This window comes from Coloeus monedula, assembly GCF_965178545.1.
Source record: "Coloeus monedula genome assembly, chromosome: 1".
NCBI classification, from domain to species: domain Eukaryota; kingdom Metazoa; phylum Chordata; class Aves; order Passeriformes; family Corvidae; genus Coloeus; species Coloeus monedula.
In genome coordinates this window covers 160,420,126-160,443,626 of record NC_138781.1, presented here as the reverse complement: position 1 = coordinate 160,443,626, position 23,501 = coordinate 160,420,126, and the positions used below count along the sequence as shown (strand labels likewise).

Sequence of the window (23,501 nt, the reverse complement as noted above, 5' to 3'; positions counted from 1 at the left end):
TGGGTGAAATGGGGCGTTTTGGGGTGAAACGGGGCGATTTGTGGTGAAACGGGGCGTTTTGGGGTGAAACGGGGCGATTTGGGTGAAATGGGGCGTTTTGGGGGTGAAACGGGGCGATTTGGGTGAAACGGGGCGTTTTGGGGTGAAACGGGGCGTTTTGGGGTGAAATGAGGCATTTTGGGGTGAAACGGGGTGATTTGGGTGAAATGAGGCGTTTTGGGTGAAACGGGGCGTTTTGGGGTGAAACGGAGCGATTTGGGGTGAAATGAGGCGTTTTGGGGTGAAATGGGGCGTTTTGGGTGAAACGGGGCGTTTTGGGGTGAAACGGGGCGATTTGGGTGAAACGGGGCGTTTTGGGTGAAATGAGGCGTTTTGGGTGAAATGAGGAGTTTTGGGTGAAATGAGGTGTTTGGGGTGAAACGGGGCGTTTTGGGGTGAAACGGGGCGATTTGGGTGAAACGGGGCGATTTGGGTGAAACGGGGCGTTTTGGGTGAAATGAGGCGTTTTGGGTGAAATGAGGAGTTTTGGGTGAAATGAGGTGTTTTGGGGTGAAACGGGGCGTTTTGGGCTGAAACGGGGCGATTTGGGGTGAAACGGGGCGATTTGGGGTGAAACGGGGCGATTTGGGGTGAAACGGGCGATTTGGGTGAAATGAGGCGTTTTGGGCTGAAACGGGGCGATTTGGGTGAAATGAGGCGTTTTGGGGTGAAATGAGGCGTTTTGGGCTGAAACGGGGCGATTTGGGGTGAAACGGGGCGATTTGGGGTGAAATGGGGCGTTTTGGGCTGAAACGGGGCGATTTGGGGTGAAATGGGGCGTTTTGGGGTGAAATGAGGCGTTTTGGGGTGAAATGAGGTGTTTTGGGGTGAAACGGGGCGTTTTGGGTGAAATGAGGCGTTTTGGGCTGAAACGGGGCGATTTGGGTGAAACGGGGCGATTTGGGCTGAAACGGGGCGTTTTGGGTGAAATGAGGCGTTTTGGGTGAAACGGGGCGATTTGGGTGAAACGGGGCGTTTGGGGTGAAACGGGGCGATTTGGGGTGAAACGGGGCGATTTGGGTGAAACGGGGCGATTTGGGTGAAATGAGGCGTTTTGGGGTGAAACGGGGCGATTTGGGTGAAACGGGGCGTTTGGGGTGAAACGGGGCGTTTTGGGGTGAAACGGGGCGATTTGGGTGAAACGGGGCGTTTTGGGGTGAAACGGGGGCGTTTTGGGTGAAAGGAGGAGTTTTGGGTGAAACGGGGCGTTTGGGTGAACGGGGCGTTTTGGGTGAAAGGAGGCGTTTTGGGGTGAAACGGGGCGTTTTGGGGTGAAACGGGGCGTTTTGGGTGAAAGGAGGAGTTTTGGGTGAAAGGAGGCGTTTTGGGGTGAAACGAGGCGTTTTGGGGTGAAACGGGGCGTTTTGGGTGAAAGGAGGCGTTTTGGGGTGAAACGGGGCGTTTTGGGGTGAAACGGGGCGTTTTGGGGTGAAACGGGGAGTTTTGGGGTGAAATGAGTTTTGGGGTGAAACGGGGCGTTTTGGGGTGAAACGGGGCGTTTTGGTGAAATGAGGCGTTTTGGGGTGAAACGGGGCGTTTTGGGGTGAAATGAGTTTTGGGGTGAAACGGGGCGTTTTGGGGTGAAACGGGGCGATTTGGGTGAAACGGGGCGTTTTGGGGTGAAATGAGGCGTTTTGGGGTGAAACAGGACGTTTTGGGTGAAACGGGGCGTTTTGGGTGAAAGGAGGTGTTTTGGGGTGAAACGAGGCGTTTTGGGGTGAAACGGGGCGATTTGGGTGAAACGGGGCGTTTTGGGGTGAAACAGGGCGTTTTGGGGTGAAATGAGGCGTTTTGGGGTGAAATGGGGCGATTTGGGGTGAAATGAGGAGTTCTGGGTGAAACGGGGCGTTTTGGGTGAAACGGGGCGATTTGGGTGAAATGAGGCGATTTGGGTGAAACGGGGCGTTTTGGGGTGAAATGAGGCGTTTTGGGGTGAAATGATGAGTTTGGGGTGAAATGAGGCGTTTTGGGGTGAAATGGGGCGTTTTGGGGTGAAACGGGGCGTTTTGGGTGAAATGAGGCGTTTTGGGGTGAAACGGGGCGTTTTGGGGTGAAACGGGGCGATTTGGGGTGAAATGAGGCGTTTTGGGGTGAAATGAGGCGTTTTGGGGTGAAACGGGGAGTTTTGGGGTGAAACGGGGCGTTTTGGGGTGAAACGGGGCGTTTTGGGGTGAAACGGGGCGTTTTGGGTGAAACGGGGCGTTTTGGGGTGAAATGAGGCGTTTTGGGGTGAAACGGGGCGTTTTGGGGTGGAATGAGGCGTTTTGGGGTGAAACGGGGCGATTTGGGTGAAACGGGGCGTTTTGGGGTGAAATGAGGCGTTTTGGGGTGAAATGATGAGTTTTGGGTGAAATGGGGCGTTTTGGGGTGAAATGGGGCGTTTTGGGGTGAAACGGGGCGTTTTGGGGTGAAATGAGGCGTTTTGGGGTGAAACGGGGCGTTTTGGGGTGAAATGAGGCGTTTTGGGGTGAAACGGGGCGTTTTGGGGTGAAACGGGGCGTTTTGGGTGAAACGGGGCGTTTTGGGGTGAAATGAGGCGTTTTGGGGTGAAATGATGAGTTTTGGGTGAAATGGGGCGTTTTGGGGTGAAATGGGGCGTTTTGGGGTGAAACGGGGCGTTTTGGGGTGAAATGAGGCGTTTTGGGGTGAAACGGGGCGTTTTGGGGTGGAAGGAGGCGTTTTGGGGTGAAACGGGGCGTTTTGGGTGAAACGGGGCGTTTTGGGGTGAAACGGGGCGTTTTGGGTGAAATGAGGCGTTTTGGGGTGAAACGGGGCGTTTTGGGGTGAAATGTGGAGTTTTGGGGTGAAACGAGGAGTTTTGGGGTGAAATGAGGAGTTTTGGGGTGAAATGAGGAGTTTTGGGTGAAATGTGGAGTTTTGGGGTGAAACGAGGAGTTTTGGGGTGAAACGAGGAGTTTTGGGGTGAAATGAGGAGTTTTGGGGTGAAATGAGGAGTTTTGGGTGAAATGTGGAGTTTTGGGTGAAATGAGACATTTTGGGGTGATATGAGGCGTTTTGGGGTGAAATGTGGAGTTTGGGGGTGAAATGAGGCGTTTTGGGATGAAACGGGGCGTTTTGGGGTTCAATGAGGACTTTTGGGTTCCAAGCAGCACTTTTAGTGTTCAATGACCACTTTTGGGGTTCAATGACCACTTTTGGGGTTCAATGATCACTTTTGGGGTTCAATGACCACTTTTGGGGTTCAATGAGCACTTTTAGTGTTCAATGACCACTTTTGGTGTTCAATGACCACTTTTAGTGTTCAATGACCACTTTTGGTGTTCAATGACCACTTTTGGGGTTCCATGACCACTTTTGGTGTTCAATGACCACTTTTGGGGTTCCATGATCACTTTTGGTGTTCAATGACCACTTTTGGGGTTCCATGACCACTTTTGGGGTTCAATGACCACTTTTGGGGTTCAATGAGCACTTTTGGGGTTCGATGACCACTTTTGGGGTTCAATGAGCACTTTTGGGGTTCGATGACCACTTTTGGAGTTCAATGACCACTTTTAGTGTTCAATGACCACTTTTGGGGTTCGATGACCACTTTTGGGGTTGAACTTTGGGGTTTTTTTTGCCCTGCAGGTGCTGATTGGGGACGAGCCCGAGGCGGGCATGGAGAACCTGCTGGAGGTGGAGGTTCCCGAGGAGCTGGAGCGGAGCCTGAGGGCGGCTGACGAGGAGGAGGAGGAGGAGGAGCGGCGCTGGAGGAAGGAGCAGGGGCAGGAGGAGGCGCAGGAGGAGAGGAGGTGACGGCGGAAGGAGCCCGGGGGACACCAAGGGGACACCAAGGGGTTGCCATGGTGACGGTGACAATGGGACCTCGAGGAGCCACCCCAAGGACGGTGTGACCCCAAGGGTTGCCATGGTGACGGCGACAATGTGTCCCCGAGGGTTGCCATGGTGACGGTGACCGTGTGACCCCAAGGGTTGTCATGGTGACGGCGACATCGTGTCCTCAAGGGTTGCCATGGTGACGGCGACATCATGTCCCCAAGGGTCACCATGGTGACCACATGGTGTCCCCAAGGGTTGCCATGGTGACGGTGACATCGTGTTCCCAAGGAGCCACCACAAGGACCTTGTGACCCCAAGGGTTGCCATGGTGATGATGACATTGTGTCCCCAAGGGTCACCATGGTGACCACGTGGTGTCCCCAAGGGTTGCCATGGTGACAGTGACATCGTGTTCCCAAGGAGCCACCACAAGGACCCTGTGACCCCAAGGGTTGCCATGGTGATGATGACATTGTGACCCCAAGGGTCACCATGGTGACCACGTGGTGTCCCCAAGGGTTGCCATGGTGACGATGATGTCATGTCCTCGAGGAGCCACTGGAGTGACCTGTCCCCAAGGGTTGCCATGGTGACGGTGACCGTGTGACCCCAAGGGTTGCCGTGGTGACGGTGAAATTGTGACCCCAAGGGTTGCCATGGTGACGGTGACATCGTGTCCTCGAGGAGCCACTGGAGTGACCCTGTGACCCCAAGGGTTGCCATGGTGACGGTGACATCGTGACCCCAAGGGTTGCCATGGTGACAGTGACATCGTGACCCCAAGGGTTGCCATGGTGACGGTGACATTGTGACCTCGAGGAGCCACTGGAGTGACCCTGTGACCCCAATGGTTGCCATGGTGACGATGACATCGTGTCCCCCAATGGTTGCCATGGTGACCGTGTGTGTGTCCGCAATGGTTGCCATGGTGACCGTGTGTGTGTCCCCCCAATGGTTGCCATGGTGACCGTGTGTGTGTCCCCAATGGTTGCCATGGTGACCGTGTGTGTGTCCCCAGTGGTTGCCATGGTGACCGTGTGTGTGTCCCCCAATGGTTGCCATGGTGACCGTGTGTGTGTCCCCCAATGGTTGCCATGGTGACCGTGTGTGTGTCCCCCCCAATGGTTGCCATGGTGACCGTGTGTGTGTCCCCCCAATGGTTGCCATGGTGACCGTGTGTGTGTCCCCAATGGTTGCCATGGTGACCGTGTGTGTGTCCCCCCAATGGTTGCCATGGTGACCGTGTGTGTGTCCCCCCAGTGGTTGCCATGGTGACCGTGTGTGTGTCCCCCCCAATGGTTGCCATGGTGACCATGTGTGTGTCCCCCCCAATGGTTGCCATGGTGACCGTGTGTGTGTCCCCCCAATGGTTGCCATGGTGACCGTGTGTGTGTGTCCGCAATGGTTGCCATGGTGACCGTGTGTGTGTCCCCCCCCAATGGTTGCCATGGTGACCGTGTGTGTGTCCCCAATGGTTGCCATGGTGACCGTGTGTGTGTGTCCCCCAATGGTTGCCATGGTGACCGTGTGTGTGTCCCCCCAATGGTTGCCATGGTGACCGTGTGTGTGTCCCCCCAATGGTTGCCATGGTGACCGTGTGTGTGTCCCCCAATGGTTGCCATGGTGACCGTGTGTGTGTGTCCCCCCAATGGTTGCCATGGTGACCGTGTGTGTGTCCCCCCCAATGGTTGCCATGGTGGCCGTGTGTGTGTCCCCCCCCAATGGTTGCCATGGTGACCGTGTGTGTCCCCCCCCCAATGGTTGCCATGGTGACCGTGTGTGTGTGTCCCCCAATGGTTGCCATGGTGACCGTGTGTGTGTGTCCCCCCCAATGGTTGCCATGGTGACCATGTGTGTGTGTCCCCCCCCAATGGTTGCCATGGTGACCGTGTGTGTGTCCCCCCAGTGGTTGCCATGGTGACCGTGTGTGTGTCCCCCAATGGTTGCCATGGTGACCGTGTGTGTGTCCCCCCAATGGTTGCCATGGTGACCGTGTGTCCCCCCCCCGGGGTCACCATGGTGTCCCCGCCTGTCCCCTCCCCCCCCCCAGCCAATAAAAGGCTTTGACCCCAAATCTGGTGGGGGACATTTGGGGGGGGGGGAGGGGATTTGGGGACATTGGAGCCGAATTTGGGGACATCAAGGGGGGATTTGGGGACATTGGGGGGGATTTGGGGACACCAAGGGGGGATTTGGGGACATTGGGGGGGATTTGGGGACACCAAGGGGGGATTTGGGGACATTGGAGCCGAATTTGGGGACATCAAGGGGGGATTTGGGGACATTGGGGGGGATTTGGGGACACCAAGGGGGGATTTGGGGACATTGGGGGGGATTTGGGGACACCAAGGGGGGATTTGGGGACAATGGAGCCGAATTTGGGGACATCGGGCGGGATTTGGGGTTGTTGGGATGGAATTTCGGGACATTGAGAGGGAATTTGGGACCCTGGGATGGAATTTGGGGAAAATGGAGCCGAATTTGGGGCCAGTGGGATGGAATTTGGGGACATTGGGGGAGATTTGGGGATGTGGGGACAGATTTGGGCACACAGGGAGGGAATTTGGGGTTGTCGGGGGGGATTTGGGGACAATGGAGCCGAATTTGGGGCCATTGGGATGGAATTTGGGGACATTGGGGGGGATTTGGGGACAATGGAGCCGAATTTGGGGACATTGGGGGGGATTTGGGGACACCAAGGGGGGATTTGGGGACATCGGGGGGGTTTTGGGGACATTGGGGGGGATTTGGGGACATTGGAGCCGAATTTGGGGACACCAAGGGGGGATTTGGGGACATTGGAGCCGAATTTGGGGACATCGGGCGGGATTTGGGGTTGTTGGGATGGAATTTCGGGACATTGAGAGGGAATTTGGGACACTGGGATGGAATTTGGGTTCAATGGAGCCGAATTTGGGGCCAGTGGGATGGAATTTGGGGACATTGGGGGGGATTTGGGGATGTGGGGACAGATTTGGGCACACAGGGAGGGAATTTGGGGTTGTCGGGGGGGATTTGGGGACAATGGAGCCGAATTTGGGGCCATTGGGATGGAATTTGGGGACATTGGGGGGGATTTGGGGACATCGGGCGGGATTTGGGGACAATGGAGCCGAATTTGGGGACATTGGGGAGGATTTGGGCACACCAAGGGGGGATTTGGGGACAATGGAGCTGAATTTGGGGACACCAAGGGGGGATTTGGGGACAATGGAGCCGAATTTGGGGACATCGGGCGGGATTTGGGGTTGTTGGGATGGAATTTCGGGACATTGAGAGGGAATTTGGGACACTGGGATGGAATTTGGGGACATTGGGATGGAATTTGGGGACATTGGGGGATTTGGGGTTGTTGGGATGGATTTGGGGACACTGGGAGGGAATTTGGGGACATTGAGAGGGAATTTGGGACACTGGGATGGAATTTGGGTTCAATGGAGCCGAATTTGGGGCCAGTGGGATGGAATTTGGGGACATTGGGGGGGATTTGGGGACACCAAGGGGGGATTTGGGGACAATGGGGCTGAATTTGGGGACAATGGAGCCGACATTGGGGGGATTTGGGGACATTGAGAGGGAATTTGGGACATTGGGGTGGAATTTGGGGTTGTTGGGATGGAATTTGGGGACAATGGAGCCGAATTTGGGGACAGCAAGGGGGGATTTGGGGACAATGGGGCCGAATTTGGGGACATTGGGAGGGATTTGGGGACACCGGGAGGGATTTGGGGGGATTTGGGGACAATGGGGCCGAATTTGGGGACACCGGGAGGGATTTGGGGATGTGGGGACAGATTTGGGCACACAGGGAGGGAATTTGGGGTTGTCGGGGGGGATTTGGGGACAATGGAGCCGAATTTGGGGCCATTGGGATGGAATTTGGGGACATTGGGGGGGATTTGGGGACATCGGGCGGGATTTGGGGACAATGGAGCCGAATTTGGGGACATTGGGGAGGATTTGGGGACACCAAGGGGGGATTTGGGGACATCGGGGGGATTTGGGGACACCAAGGGGGGATTTGGGGACAATGGAGCCGAATTTGGGGCCATTGGGGGGGATTTGGGGTTGTTGGGATGGAATTTCGGGACATTGAGAGGGAATTTGGGACACTGGGATGGAATTTGGGGACATTGGGATGGAATTTGGGGACATTGGGGGATTTGGGGTTGTTGGGATGGATTTGGGGACACTGGGAGGGAATTTGGGGACATTGAGAGGGAATTTGGGACATTGGGATGGGATTTGAGGACAATGGAGCCGAATTTGGGGACATCGGGCGGGATTTGGGGACATTGAGAGGGAATTTGGGACATTGGGGTGGAATTTGGGGTTGTTGGGATGGAATTTGGGGACAATGGAGCCGAATTTGGGGACACCAAGGGGGGATTTGGGGACAATGGGGCCGAATTTGGGGACACCGGGAGGGATTTGGGGATGTGGGGACAGATTTGGGCACAGAGGGAGGGAATTTGGGGTTGTCGGGGGGGATTTGGGGACAATGGAGCCGAATTTGGGGCCATTGGGGGGGATTTGGGGACATTGGGGGGGATTTGGGGTCAATGGAGCCGAATTTGGGGACACCAAGGGGGGATTTGGGGACATTGGAGCCGAATTTGGGGACACCAAGGGGGGATTTGGGGACATTGGAGCCGAATTTGGGGCCATTGGGATGGAATTTGGGGACATTGGGGGGGATTTGGGGTCAATGGAGCCGAATTTGGGGACAATGGAGCCGAATTTGGGGTCAATGGAGCCGAATTTGGGACATTGGGATGGAATTCGGGGTCAATGGAGCCGAATTTGGGATGTTGGGATGGAATTTGGGGACAACGGAGCCGAATTTGGGGTCAATGGAGCCGAATTTGGGGACAACGGAGCCGATTTTGGGGTCAATGGAGCCGAATTCGGGGTCAATGGAGCCGAATTTGGGGGCAACGGAGCCGAATTTGGGGTAAATGGAGCCGAATTTGGGGTCAATGGAGCCGAATTTGGGGACAGTGGAGCCGAATTTGGGGTCAATGGAGCCGAATTTGGGGTCAATGGAGCCGAATTTGGGGACAACGGAGCCGAATTTGGGGTCAATGGAGCCGAATTTGGGGTCAATGGAGCCGAATTTGGGGACAGTGGAGCCGAATTTGGGGTCAATGGAGCCGAATTTGGGGTCAATGGAGCCGAATTTGGGACGTTGGGATGGAATTTGGGGACAACGGAGCCGAATTTGGGGTCAATGGAGCCGAATTCGGGGTCAATGGAGCCGAATTTGGGACGTTGGGATGGAATTTGGGGTCAATGGAGCCGAATTTGGGGTCAATGGAGCCGAATTCGGGGTCAATGGAGCCGAATTTGGGGACAACGGAGCCGAATTTGGGGTCAACGGAGCCGAATTTGGGGTAAATGGAGCCGAATTTGGGGTAAATGGAGCTGAATTTGGGGTCAATGGAGCCGAATTTGGGGTCAATGGAGCCGAATTCGGGGTCAATGGAGCCGAATTTGGGGTCAATGGAGCCGAATTTGGGACATTGGGATGGAATTCGGGGTCAATGGAGCCGAATTTGGGATGTTGGGATGGAATTTGGGGTCAACGGAGCCGAATTTGGGGTCAATGGAGCCGAATTTGGGGACAACGGAGCCGATTTTGGGGTCAATGGAGCCGAATTCGGGGTCAATGGAGCCGAATTTGGGGTCAATGGAGCCGAATTTGGGGGCAACGGAGCCGAATTTGGGGTCAATGGAGCCGAATTTGGGGTCAATGGAGCCGAATTTGGGGACAGTGGAGCCGAATTTGGGGTCAATGGAGCCGAATTTGGGGTCAATGGAGCCGAATTTGGGGACAATGGAGCCGAATTTGGGGTCAATGGAGCCGAATTTGGGGTCAATGGAGCCGAATTTGGGGCCATCGCCGTCATTCCCTTCCCGCCCCGCCAGGGGGCGCCAGCACCGCTGGGGGGGGCGGGGCCGCCCCTCACTCCCTGACTCCGCCCCCTTTCCCCGCTCAGCCAATCAGCGCTCGGGAGGGGGGCGTGGCCTTGGCGCGACAGGGGAGGGGGCGTGGTTTCGGAAGGGGCGTGGCCTCCGCACCCGGAAGCGGCGCCGGGCGGGTCCCGGTGAGTGCCGGGGGGCGGGGGGGGGGTTGGAAAAATTTGGGACGGGGGATTTCAGACCGGGAATTTGGGAATATTTGGGATGGAGAAGGAAAAGGAGGAGCAGGCGGAGGAGGATGGGGCGGGGGGGGCCTGGCGGGAGCTGCCGGAGATTCCCGGGAAACTCCCAAGGCCTGCGCGGGACCCCCCCCCCCCCCGCCCCGTTTTGGGACCTCCCTGTCCCTCTTTCCCCCCCAATTCCCAATGGGAAAATCCCCCCCCTCCCCCCCCCATGGGGATCCCGCTTTGGGATGAGGCTCCGACCCCTCCCCCACCCCTCACCTGCCCCAGGTGCGGCCCCTCCCCCGCTTTTCCCATCGCAGGAGGGGGGAAAAAAAACCCCAAAACCCCACGAAAATCCCACATTTGGGATGAAACCCCCCAAAAAGGAGGAAGGGGAGGGTTGGGAATCCTTTCCCAAAATTCCCGAGGGTGGGGGGGGGGAAGGAAAAAATCCCGGTGCCCCCGGCAAGGGCAGGGAAGGGCTCCCTTCGGAGGCGGCTCGTGCGGAGCAGCTGGAAAACTCTGGAATGTCAGCCCTGGGATGCGCCCGGCCTGAACATTCCTTGGTTCTTTCCTCCCCTTTTTCCCCCTTTTTCCCATCTTTTTCCGGCTTTCCCCCCCTTTTTTCCCCATTTTTTTCCCCTTTTTTCCCCATTTTTTCACCCTTTTTCCCCCATTTTTTCACCCTTTTTCCCCCATTTTTTCCCCTTTTCCTGACCTTTCCCCCCATTTTTCCCTCATTTTTCCTCCTTTTTTCCCCCCCTTTTCCCCCTTTTCCCCTCCTTTTCCCCCTTTTTCCCCTTTTATCCCCCATTTTTCCCCCATTTTTTCCCCTTTCCCCCCCTCTTTTTCCCCTTTTCCCCTTTTCTCCCTTTTTTCCCCCCTTCCCCCCTTTTTTCGCCCCTTTCCCCGCCCTTTTTTCCCCTTTTTCCCCCATTTTCCCCCCTTTTTTACCCCTTCCCCCTCCTTTTTCCCCCCTTTTTTCCCCTTTTTTCCCCTTTTCCCCCTTTTCCTCTTTTTTCCCCTTTTCCCCCTTTTCCCCCTCCTTTTCCCCCTTTTCCGGCGTTTCCCCCGTTTTTGCCAATTTTTTCCCCTTTTCCCGACCTTTTCCCCCCATTTTCCCCCCTCTTTTCCACCCTTTTTCCCCCTTTTCCCCCTTTTTCCCCTTTTTCCCCCATTTTTCCCCCCTCTTTTCCCCCATTTTCCCCCCTTTTTCCTCCTTTTTCCCCCTTTTCCCCCTTTTTCACATTTTCCCCCTTCCCCCCCTTTTTTCCCCTTTTTCCCCCTTTTTTCCCCTTTTTTCCCCCTCCTTTTTACCCCCTTTTTCCCAATTTTTCCCCTTCCCCCCCTTTTTTCCCTTTTTTCCCCATTTTTCCCCCATTTTTCCCCCTTTCCCCCCCTTTTTTCTTTTTTTCCCACTTTTCCCCCTTTTCCCCACTTTCTTCCTCCTTTTTCCCCTTTTCCCCTTTTTCCCCCCTTCCCCCTCCTTTTTGCCCCCTTTTTGCCAATTTTTCCCCTTTTCCTCCTTTCCCCCCCTTTTCCCCTTTTTCCTCTTTTTCTCCCCCTTTTTTCCCCCTTTTTTGCCAATTTCCCCCTTTTTCCCGACCTTTTTCCCCCATTTTTCCCCCCTCTTTTCCCCCATTTTCCCCCTTTTCCCCCTTTTTCCCCTTCCCCCCCCTTTTCCCCTTTTTTCCCCCTTTTCCCCCTTTTCCCCTCTTTTTGCCACTTTTTTCCCCTTTTTCCCTCCTTTTTTCCTTCCCCCCCCTTTTTTCACCCTTTTCCCCCCTTTTTCCCCCTTTTCCCCCCTTTTTCCCCCCTTCCCCCTCCTTTTTGCCCCCTTTTTCCCAATTTTTCCCCTTTTCCCAATTTTTCCCCTTTTCCCCCCATTTTTTTCCCCTTTTCCCCCCCTTTTTCCCCTTTTCCCCCTTTTTTCCCCATTTTTCCCCCCTTTTTTGCCAACTTTTTCCTTTTCCCGACCTTTTTTCCCCATTTTCCCCCCCTCTTTTCCCCCCCATCTTCCCCCTTTTCCCCCATTTTTCCCCCTTTATCCCACTTTCCCCCCTTTTTTCCCATCATTTTCCCCTTTTTTCCGGCTTTTCCCCCTTTTTTCCCCCCTTTCCTCCCCCTTTTTCCCCCCCTTTTTTACCAATTTTTTCCCCGTTTTCCCGACCTTTTTCCCCCTTTTCCCCCCCTTTCCCCCCCCCTTTTTTCCCACTTTTTCCCCTTTTCCCCCTTTTTCCCTTTTTCCCCTCTTTCTCCCCCTTTTTCCCCCTTTTTCCCCTTTTTCCCCCCTTCCCCCCCCTTTTTTCCCCACTTTTCCCCTCTTTTTCCCCTTTTCCCCCTTTTTCCCCTCTTTCTCCCCCATTTTTCCCCCTTTTTTCCCCCTTCCCCCTCCTTTTTGCCCCCTTTTTCCCAATTTTTCCCCTTTCCCCCCCTTTTTCCCCCATTTTTCCCCTTTTCCCCCTTTCTCCCCCCTTCCCCCCACTTTTTCCCCCTTTTTTCCCCCTTTTTTCCCCCTTCCCCCTCCTTTTTGCCTCCTTTTTCCCAATTTTTCCCCTTTTCCCCCCTTTTTTTCCTTTTTTCCCTTTTTCCCCCCTTTTCCCCCTTTTTTCCCCTTTTCCCACTTTCCCCCACTTTTCCCCCCTTTTTCCCCCCTTTTTGGGTTTTAGGGGTTTTTTTGGGATTGGGATTCTCAGGAATGGATTTGGGGTTTTTTTTTGGATTCCTGGGAATGGATTTGGGGGTTTTTTGGGATTGGGATTCCCACGAATGGATTTGGGGTTTTTTTGGGATTGGGATTCCCACAAATGGATTTGGGGGTTTTTTGGGATTGGGATTCCCAGGAATGAGTTTTTGGGGGTTTTTTTGGGATTGGGATTCCCACGAATGGATTTGGGGTTTTTTTTTGGATTCCCAGGAATGAGTTTTTGGGGGGTTTTTTGGGATTGGGATTCCCACGAATGGATTTGGGTTTTTTTGGGATTGGGATTCCCAGGAATGAGTTTTTGGAGTTTTTTGGGGATTGGGATTCCCAGGAATGAGTTTTTGGGGTGTTTTTTTGGGATTGGGGGGGATGTGAACCCCTTTTCCCGCTCGCAGGAGGACCCTCGGGAAGAGGCGCCGGAATCCCGGGATGCGGCGGCTCCCACCTGGATAAGGAAGGATCCCATGGAAGCTCCCGGAATTCCCGAACTTCTCCCGGCCTGGCTGTGCCCTGACGTGGAATTCCCGGCGGGAGCAGCGGCTCCTTCCTGCTTCCCAGCGGGATCGGAATCGCTGCCCTGAATTCCCGCTGAATTCCCGCCGGGATCAGAGATTCCCATTGAATTCCCACTGGGATCAGAGATTCCTGTTTAATTCCCACTGGGATCAGCCCCTTCCCATTAAATTCCCACCTGCATCAGCCCCTTCCCATTGAATTCCCAGTGGGATCAGCCCCGTCCCGTTTAATTCCCAGTGGGATCAGAGGTTCCCGTTTAATTCCGATCCAGATCAGAGATTCCCATTAAATTCCCACCCAGATCTGAGCTTCCCATTTCATTCCCAGTGGGATCAGAGCTTCCCATTGAATTCCCACCTGGATCAGAGATTCCCATTGAATTCCCAGTGGGATCAGCCCCGTCCCGTTTGATTCCCAGTGGGATCAGAGATTCCCATTGAATTCCCAGTGGGATCACAGCCTCCCTTTCCTTTCCCAGTGGGATCAGAGCCTCTGTCCCCATTCCCGGTGGGATCAGAGATTCCCATTAAATTCCCACCTGGATCCGAGCTTCCCATTTCATTCCCAGTGGGATCAGCCCCTTCCCATTAAATTCCCACTGGGATCAGAGATTCCCATTGAATTCCCAGTGGGATCAGCCCCATCCCGTTTGATTCCCAGTGGGATCAGAGATTCCCTTTGAATTCCCGGTGGGATCAGAGATTCCCATTGAATTCCCACCCGGATCCGAGCTTCCCATTTCATTCCCAGTGGGATCAGCCCCTTCCCGTTGAATTCCCACCCGGATCAGCCCCTTCCCATTTGATTCCCAGTGGGGCAGAGATTCCCATTGAATTCCCAGTGGGATCAGAGATTCCCATTGAATTCCCAGTGGCATCCGAGCCTCCCTTTCCTTTCCCATTGGGATCAGAGCCTCTGTCCCCATTCCCAGTGGGATCAGAGATTCCCATTGAATTCCCATCGGGATCAGACCCTTCCCATTGAATTCCCAGTGGGATCAGAGATTCCCGTTGAATTCCGATCCAGATCCGAGCTTCCCATTGAATTCCCAGTGGGATCAGAGCCTCCCTCTCCTTTCCCAGTGGGATCAGAGCCTCTGTCCCCATTCCCACCTGGAATCAACCCCATCCCATCCCATCCCATCCCATCCCATCCCATCCCATCCCATCCCATCCCCCTTCTCCCTGGAATTCCCATCCCAGTGTGGAACAATAGGTTCTCCAGGGAATCCCGGGCGCCCGCCCTTCCCGGGAAAGCTGGAGACGCGGAGCATGATGGAATCCCGCATCCGGCGTGAGTGCAGCCGGCCATTCCCGCCTTTTCCCGTGGGAATGGGAATTCCGGCCGGATCGGGGGCTGGGAGCCGGGAATGCTGCGATTCCCAAGCGCCGGGAGCCGATCCCGGGCGCTGCCTCTACTCCGGTTGGGATCTTGGGGAGATAATTCCGGGATTAAGCCGGGAAGGATTCCCTGTCCTGCTCGGTTCTCCCGGGTTTTTTAAGGGAATCGAGGATGGGATGGGAACAGGGATCGGCGGCTTTGAGGGCTCGGAAACCTTGGAAAACCGGGAAAAATCCCTAAACGGCGATGCTCCGGAATTCCTGCTCCAACCGGGAATCTCAGAGCCTTGGCCTGGAGGAGAAACCCCGGGAGGACGGAGGAGCCCCTTTGGAATGGGAAGAAGGGTTGGGAATGGGGGGAGGTTGGAGGATCCTGGAGTTGGAATCCCGGGAATTCCGACCCTTGCAGGGCTGGCGGTGACGCTGATGGACGCGACCACGGACAAGGATCCCGAGGTGCAGGAGCAGATCCACGATTCCCTGTGTTCCCTGGGAGACGCGGATCCCGAGGAGATCCTGGACGCCTGCGGCGAGTACCTGCGGCAGCACGAGAAGGTCGGGAATTCCGGGAATTCCGGGAATTCCCAGGGTTGGGGAGGTGGGGGAATTCCGATGGAGCCTTCAAAGCCACGCCCGGCCTTGGTCCTATCCCAAATTCCAGAGGGATGGGAAATCCTGGGAATGGGGATCCCCAAAATCCCGGCCCTGAGCCCATCCCACAAGTCCTGGGAATGGGGATCCCCAAAATCCCGGCACTGAGCCCATCCCACAAGTCCTGGGAATGGGGATCCCAAATCCCGGCCCTGAGCCCATCCCAAATCCACAGGGATGGGGAATCCCAAAAAAATCCCAAAAAATCCCCCAAAATCCCCAAAATCCCAAATCCCGGCCCTGATCCCATCCCAAATCCACAGGGATGGGAAATCCACAAAAAAATCCCCAAAAATCCCCCAAAATTAACCAAAAAATCCCCCCTAAAAAACCCAAAAAATCCCCAAAATCCCAAATCCGGCCCCTGGTTCCATCCCAAATCCACAGGGATGGGAAATCCCAAAAAAATCCCCCAAAATCCCCAAAATTCCCCAAAAAATCCCCCAAAAATCCCCAAAATTCCCAGAATTCCCATTCCCAATCCTATCCCATCCCCATGCCCAGAATTCCCATCCCCATCTCCTTCCCCCATCCCCATTCCCAGAATTTCCTTTCCCATCCCAATCCCATTCCCAGAATTCCCAACCCATTCCCCACTCCTCCATCTCCTTTTCCCAGAGACCCCAAAATTCCCAGGATTGGAGCTTCCCCTTGGCACAGCGGGATGGGCCCAGATCCCAGATAATCCCAGATTATCCTCGATAATCCCTGATAATCCCAATAATCCCAGATAATCTGCGATAATCTGCGATAATCTGCGATAATCTGCAATAATGCCAGATGGTCCCAGATAATCCCTAATAATCCCAGATAATCCCAGATAATCCCAGATAATCCCAGACAATCACTGATAATCCACAATAATCCCCAATAATCCAAAATAATCCCAATAATCCCAGATAATCCCAGATAATCCCAGATAATGCCCATCCCGTGCCCATCCCGCAGCCCATCCTGCTTCCGATCCCGGTGCCGATCCCAGCTGAGCCCAGTGCCCATCCCAGTGCCCATTCCGGAGCCCATCCCGGCGCCCATCCCGGTGCCGATCCCAGCTCATCCCGGTGCCCATCCCGGTGCCCATCCCGGTGCCCATCCCCGTGCCCATCCCGGAGCCCATCTTGGCGCCCATCCTGGTGCCCATCCCGGTGCCCATCCCGTGCCCATCCCAGTGCCCATCCTGGAGCCCATCCCGTGCCCATCCCGGTGCTGATCCCAGCTGATCCTGGAGCCCATCCCAGGGTCGATCCCGAGCCCATCCCGTGCCCATCCCGCAGCCCATCCTGCTTCCGATCCCGGTGCCGATCCCAGCTGATCCCAGTGCCCATCCCAGTGCCCATCCCGGAGCCCATCCCGGTGCCCATCCCGTGCCCATCCCGGTGCCGATCCCAGCTGATCCCGGTGCCCATCCCGGTGCCCATCCCGGTGCCCACCCCGAGCCCATCCCGTGCCCATCCTGGAGCCCATCCCGGTGCCCATCCCGGTGCTGATCCCAGCTGATCCTGGAGCCCATCCCAGGGTCGATCCCGAGCCCATCCTGTGCCCATCCCGCAGCCCATCCTGCTTCCGATCCCGGTGCCGATCCCAGCTGATCCCGGTGCCCATGCCGGTGCCCATCCCGAGCCCATCCCGGTGCCGATCCCAGCGGATCCCGGTGCCCATTCTGGTGCCCATCCCATGCCCATCCCGGTGCCGATCCCAGTGGATCCCAGTGCCCATCCCGGTGCCCATCCCATGCCCATCCCGGTGCCGATCCCAGCGGATCCCAGTGCCCATGCCGTGCCCATCCCATGCCCATCCCGGTGCCGATCCCAGCGGATCCCGGTGCCCATCCCGGTGCCCATCCCATGCCCATCCCGGTGCCGATCCCAGCGGATCCCAGTGCCCATGCCGTGCCCATCCCATGCCCATCCCGGTGCCGATCCCAGCGGATCCCGGTGCCCATCCCGGTGCCCATCCCATGCCCATCCCGGTGCCGATCCCAGCTGATCCCGGTGCCCATCCCGGTGCCCATCCCGTGCCCATCCTGGTGCCGATCCCAGCTGATCCCGGTGCCCATGCCGTGCCCATCCCATGCCCATCCCGGTGCTGATCCCAGCTGATCCTGGAGCCCATCCCAGGGTCGATCCCGAGCCCATCCTGTGCCCATCCCGCAGCCCATCCTGCTTCCGATCCCGGTGCCGATCCCAGCTGATCCCGGTGCCCATGCCGGTGCCCATCCCGAGCCCATCCCGGTGCCGATCCCAGCGGATCCCGGTGCCCATTCTGGTGCCCATCCCATGCCCATCCCGGTGCCGATCCCAGTGGATCCCAGTGCCCATCCCGGTGCCCATCCCATGCCCATCCCGGTGCCGATCCCAGCGGATCCCAGTGCCCATGCCGTGCCCATCCCATGCCCATCCCGGTGCCGATCCCAGCGGATCCCGGTGCCCATCCCGGTGCCCATCCCATGCCCATCCCGGTGCCGATCCCAGCGGATCCCAGTGCCCATGCCGTGCCCATCCCATGCCCATCCCGGTGCCGATCCCAGCGGATCCCGGTGCCCATCCCGGTGCCCATCCCATGCCCATCCCGGTGCCGATCCCAGCTGATCCCGGTGCCCATGCCGGTGCCCATCCTGAGCCCATCCCGGTGCCGATCCCAGCGGATCCCGGTGCCCATTCTGGTGCCCATCCCATGCCCATCCCGGTGCCGATCCCAGCGGATCCCAGTGCCCATCCCGGTGCCCATCCCATGCCCATCCCGGTGCCGATCCCAGCGGATCCCAGTGCCCATGCCGTGCCCATCCCATGCCCATCCCAGTGCCGATCCCAGCTGATCCCGGTGCCCATGCCGTGCCCATCCCATGCCCATCCCGGTGCCGATCCCAGCGGATCCCGGTGCCCATGCCGTGCCCATGCCGAGCCCATCCCGGTGCCGATCCCAGCGGATCCCGGTGCCCATGCCGGTGCCCATCCCGAGCCCATCCCGGTGCCGATCCCAGCTGATCCCGGTGCCCATGCCGTGCCCATGCCGTGCCCATCCCGGTGCCGATCCCAGCGGATCCCGGTGCCCATTCTGGTGCCCATCCCGAGCCCATCCCGGTGCCGATCCCAGCGGATCCCGGTGCCCATGCCGGTGCCCATCCCATGCCCATCCCGGTGCCGATCCCAGCGGATCCCGGTGCCCATTCTGGTGCCCATCCCGAGCCCATCCCGGTGCCGATCCCAGCGGATCCCGGTGCCCATGCCGTGCCCATGCCGTGCCCATGCGGCATTCCCGGCCCGGTTGCAGCTGCCCTTTCCGTACCGCGTGATCGTGCTGCGCTCCATGGAATCGGTGATCCGGAAGCACCTGCGGGAGCTGCGCAAGGGCCCGGCCGCCGCCGCCGCCGCGCTGGCGTCGCACGAGATGACCAAATGCAAGGTGGGCAGCGCGGGTGGGGAATGGGATCGGGAATGGGATTTGGGATTTGGGAATGGGGGGGTTGGGAATGGGAATGGGGGGATTGGGAATGGGGGGATGGGAATGGGGGGATTGGGATTGGGAATGGGAATGGGGGGATTGGGAGTGGGATTGGGAATGGGAATGGGGGGATGGGGATTGGGAATGAGGGGATTGGGAATGGTGGAACTGGGAATGGGAATGGGATTGGGAATGGGGGGATTGGGATTGGGATTGGGAAAGGGAATGGGAATGGGATTGGGGGGATTGGGAATGGGAATGGGATTTGGGAATGGGAATGGGATTTGGGAATGGAAATGGGAATGGGGGGATTGGGAATGGGGGGATTGGGAATGGGAATGGGGGGATTGGGAATGGGAATGGGAATGGGATTGGGAATGGGGGGATTGGGAATGGGAATGGGGGGATTGGGAATGGGAATGGGATTGGGAATGGGGGGATTGGGATTGGGGGGCTTGGGAATGGTGGAACTGGGAATGGGAATGGGATTGGGAATGAGGGAATGGGGATTGGGAATGAGGGAATGGGGATTGGGAATGGGAATGGGATTGGGGGGATTGGGAATGGGAATGGGATTGGGAATGGGGGGATTGGGAATGGGAATGGGGGGATAGGGAATGGGGGAATGGGAATTGGGATTGGGGGGATTGGGAATGGGATTTGGGATTTGGGAATGAGAGGATTGGGAATGGGCTTGAGAGTGGGAATGGGGTATTGGGAATGGGAATGGGATTGGAATTGGGAATGGGAATGGGAATGGGATTGGGAATGAGGGAATTGGGATTGGGAATGGGGGGATTGGAAAAGATGGGAATGGGAATGGGAATGGGGGGATTGGGAATGGGAATGGATTGGGATTGGGGGGCTTGGGAATGGTGGAACTGGGAATGGGAATGGGATTGGGAATGGGGGATTTGGAATGGGGGGATTGGGAATGGGGGGATTGGGATGGGATTGGGATTTGGGATTTGGGAATGAGGGGATTGGGAGTGGGATTGGGAATGGGAATGGGGGAATGGGAATGGTGGGATTGGGATTTGGGATTGGGAATGGGAATGGGGGGATTGGGATTGGGGGGATTGGGAATGGTGGAACTGGGAATGGGAATGGGAATGAGGGAATTGGGATTGGGAATGGGGGGATTGGAAAAGATGGGAATGGGATTGGGAATGGGGGGATTGGGATTGGGAATGGGGGGATTGGGATTGGTGCGTCTGGGAATGGTGGGATTGGGAATGGGATTGGGGGGAATGGGAATGGTGGGATTGGGATTTGGGATTGGGAATGGGATGGGAATGGGAATGGGAATGGTAATAGTGGGATTGGGAATGGTGGGATTGGGAATGGGGGGAATGGGATTGGGAATGGGATGGGATTGGTGGGATTTAGGTCTGGAATTTTGGGATTTGAGGCTGGATTTGGGATTGGGGCTGGAATTTTTGGGATTGGGGCTGGAATGTTGGGATTGGGAATGTTGGGGTTTGGGGCTGGGTTTCCCAGGCGGGAAATTCCCGAGGAAAGGCTGGAATGTCGGGAAAGGGGCCGGGGTTTGGGAACTTCTGGGATTTCTGGGAATTTTGGGGAATTTTTGGGACACTTCAGGAATTTTGGGGAAGTTTTGGGAGGTTTGGGGAAATTTTTGGGAAGGTTTGGGGAGTTTTGAGGAGTTTGGGAATTTTGGGGATTTTTGGGGAATTTTTGGCAAGTTTAGGGAATTTGGGGAAGTTGTGGGGAATTTTTGGGAAATTTGGGAAGTTTTGGGGAGTTTTGGGAGGTTTTGGGAAGTTTTTGGAAGCTTCGGGATGTTTTGGGGAGTCTGGCAATTTTGGGGATTTTTTTGAATTTCAGGGAATTTTTGGGAAACTTTGGGAATTTTGGGGAATTTTGGGGAAAGTTTGGGAATTTTGGAAAGTTTTGGGAATTTGGGGGGAATTTTTTTGGAAATTTGGGAAGTTTTAGGGAGTCTGGCAATTTTAGAGATTTTTTTTGAATTTTGGGGAAGCTTTGGGAATTTTTGGAAAATTTTAGGGAAGCTTTGGGAATTTTGGGGAATTTTGGGGAAAAGTTTTTGGGAGGTTTGGGGAATTTTGGGGAAACTTCGGGAATTTTTGGAAAGCTTTGGAAATTTTCCGAAGTCGTGGGGAATTTTTGGGAAATTTGGGAAGTTTTGGGAGGTTTGGGGAAGTTTTTGGAATCTCTGAGGTTTTTGGGGGGAGTTTAGGAATTTTGGGGATTTTTTGGGAATTTCTGGGAAGTTTTGGGAGGGTTTGGGAATTTTGGGGAAACTTGGGAAGTTCGGGGGAGTTTTGGGAGGTTTTGGGAACTTTTTGGAAGCTTTGGGATGTTTTGGGGAGTCTGGCAATTTTGGGGATTTTTGCGGAATTTCGGGGAATTTTTGGGAAACTTTGGCAATCTTTGGGAATTTTGGCAAGTTTTGGGGAATTTTTGGGACGTTATGGGGAATTTTTGGGATGTTATGGGGAATTTTTGGGAAATCTGGGAAGTTTTGGGGAATTTTTGGGACGTTATGGGGAATTTTTGGGAAATGCAGGAAGTTTTGGGGAATTTTTGGGACGTTATGGGGAATTTTTGGGAAATCTGGGAAGTTTTGGGGATTTTTTGGGATGTTAGGGGGAATTTTTGGGAAATCTGGGAAGTTTGGGGAATTTTTGGGACGTTATGGGGAATTTTTGGGAAATCTGGGAAGTTTTGGGGAATTTTTGGGATGTTATGGGGGATTTTTGGGAAATCTGGGAAGTTTTGGGGAATTTTTGCGACGTTATGGGGAATTTTGGGGAAATCTGGGAAGTTTTGGGGAATTTTTGGGACGTTATGGAGAATTTTTGGGAAATCTGGGAAGTTTGGGGAATTTTTGGGATGTTATGGGGAATTTTGGGGAAATCTGGGAAGTTTTGGGGAATTTTTGGGACGTTATGGGGAATTTTTGGGAAATCTGGGAAGTTTGGGGGAGTTTTTGGGACGTTATGGGGAATTTTTGGGAAATCTGGGAAGTTTTGGGGAATTTCTGGGACGTTATGGGGAATTTTTGGGAAATCTGGGAAGTTTTGGGGATTTTTTGGGATGTTATGGGGAATTTTGGGGAAATCTGGGAAGTTTTGGGGAATTTTGGGGAAATCTGGGAAGTTTTGGGGAATTTTTGGGAAGTTTTGGGGAATTTTTGGGAAATCTGGGAAGTTTGGGGGAATTTTTGGGACGTTATGGGGAATTTTTGGGAAATCTGGGAAGTTTGGGGGATTTTTTGGGACGTTATGGGGAATTTTTGGGAAATCTGGGAAGTTTTGGGGATTTTTTGGGACGTTATGGGGAATTTTTGGGAAATCTGGGAAGTTTTGGGGATTTTTTGGGACATTATGGGGAATTTTTGGGAAATCTGGGAAGTTTTGGGGAATTTTTGGGACGTTATGGGGAATTTTTGGGAAATCTGGGAAGTTTTGGGGATTTTTTGGGACGTTATGGGGAATTTTTGGGAAATCTGGGAAGTTTTGGGGAATTTTTGGGACGTTATGGGGAATTTTTGGGAAATCTGGGAAGTTTTGGGGATTTTTTGGGACGTTATGGGGAATTTTTGGGAAATCTGGGAAGTTTTGGGGATTTTTTGGGACATTATGGGGAATTTTTGGGAAATCTGGGAAGTTTTGGGGAATTTTTGGGATGTTATGGGGGATTTTTGGGAAATCTGGGAAGTTTTGGGGATTTTTTGGGACGTTATGGGGAATTTTTGGGAAATCTGGGAAGTTTTGGGGAATTTTTCGGATGTTACGGGGAATTTTTGGGAAATCTGGGAAGTTTTGGGGATTTTTTGGGATGTTATGGGGAATTTTGGGGAAATCTGGGAAGTTTTGGGGATTTTTTGGGACGTTAGGGGGAATTTTTGGGAAATCTGGGAAGTTTGGGGGAATTTCCGGGGCGTTATGGGGAATTTTTGGGAAATCTGGGAAGTTTTGGGGATTTTTTGGGACATTATGGGGAATTTTTGGGAAATCTGGGAAGTTTGGGGGAATTTTTGGGACGTTAGGGGGAATTTTTGGGAAATCTGGGAAGTTTTGGGGATTTTTTGGGATGTTATGGGGAATTTTTGGGAAATCTGGGAAGTTTTGGGGAATTTTTGGGACGTTATGGGGAATTTTTGGGAAATCTGGGAAGTTTTGGGGATTTTTTGGGACGTTATGGGGAATTTTTGGGAAATCTGGGAAGTTTTGGGGAATTTTTGGGACGTTATGGGGAATTTTTGGGAAATCTGGGAAGTTTTGGGGAATTTTTGGGACGTTAGGGGGAATTTTGGGGAAATCTGGGAAGTTTGGGGAATTTTTGGGACGTTATGGGGAATTTTTGGGAAATCTGGGAAGTTTTGGGGAATTTTTGGGACGTTATGGGGAATTTTTGGGAAATCTGGGAAGTTTTGGGGAATTTTTGGGACGTTATGGGGAATTTTTGGGAAATCTGGGAAGTTTTGGGGAATTTTTGGGCTCTTATGGGGGATTTTTGGGAAATCTGGGAAGTTTTGGGGAATTTTTGGGACGTTATGGGGAATTTTTGGGAAATCTGGGAAGTTTTGGGGAATTTTTGGGACGTTATGGGGAATTTTTGGGAAATCTGGGAAGTTTGGGGGAATTTTTGGGCTGTTATGGGGGATTTTTGGGAAATCTGGGAAGTTTTGGGGATTTTTTGGGACGTTATGGGGAATTTTTGGGAAATCTGGGAAGTTTGGGGGAATTTTTGGGACGTTATGGGGAATTTTTGGGAAATCTGGGAAGTTTTGGGGAATTTTTGGGAAATCTGGGAAGATTTGGGGATTTTTTGGGACGTTATGGGGAATTTTTGGGAAATCTGGGAAGTTTTGGGGATTTTTTGGGATGTTAG

At 54.6% G+C, this 23,501-nt stretch overlaps 2 protein-coding genes across 3 annotated transcripts in view; both read left to right on the top strand.

Annotated features, from left to right (window-relative positions):
* Window positions 1-5,854, top strand: part of HGH1 (HGH1 homolog) — a 15,792-nt gene extending 9,938 nt beyond the window's left edge. For both annotated transcript variants that reach the window (XM_082283848.1, XM_082283847.1), the window contains one exon: window positions 3,631-5,854. In XM_082283848.1, the coding sequence (XP_082139974.1) occupies window positions 3,631-3,798 (168 nt within the window). In that variant the 3' untranslated portion in view covers window positions 3,799-5,854. The remainder of the gene's footprint in view (window positions 1-3,630) is intronic.
* A 4,033-nt stretch (window positions 5,855-9,887) lies between these two features.
* LOC309578297 (maestro heat-like repeat-containing protein family member 1) overlaps window positions 9,888-23,501 on the top strand; it is a gene marked incomplete at its 3' end in the record, with an annotated part of 38,852 nt that continues 25,238 nt past the window's right edge. The window contains exons 1-4 of the mRNA XM_082290823.1: window positions 9,888-9,929; window positions 13,068-14,481; window positions 14,938-15,083; window positions 18,450-18,581. Coding sequence (XP_082146949.1) covers window positions 14,460-14,481; window positions 14,938-15,083; window positions 18,450-18,581 — 300 coding nt within the window. The 5' untranslated portion in view covers window positions 9,888-9,929; window positions 13,068-14,459. The remainder of the gene's footprint in view (window positions 9,930-13,067; window positions 14,482-14,937; window positions 15,084-18,449; window positions 18,582-23,501) is intronic.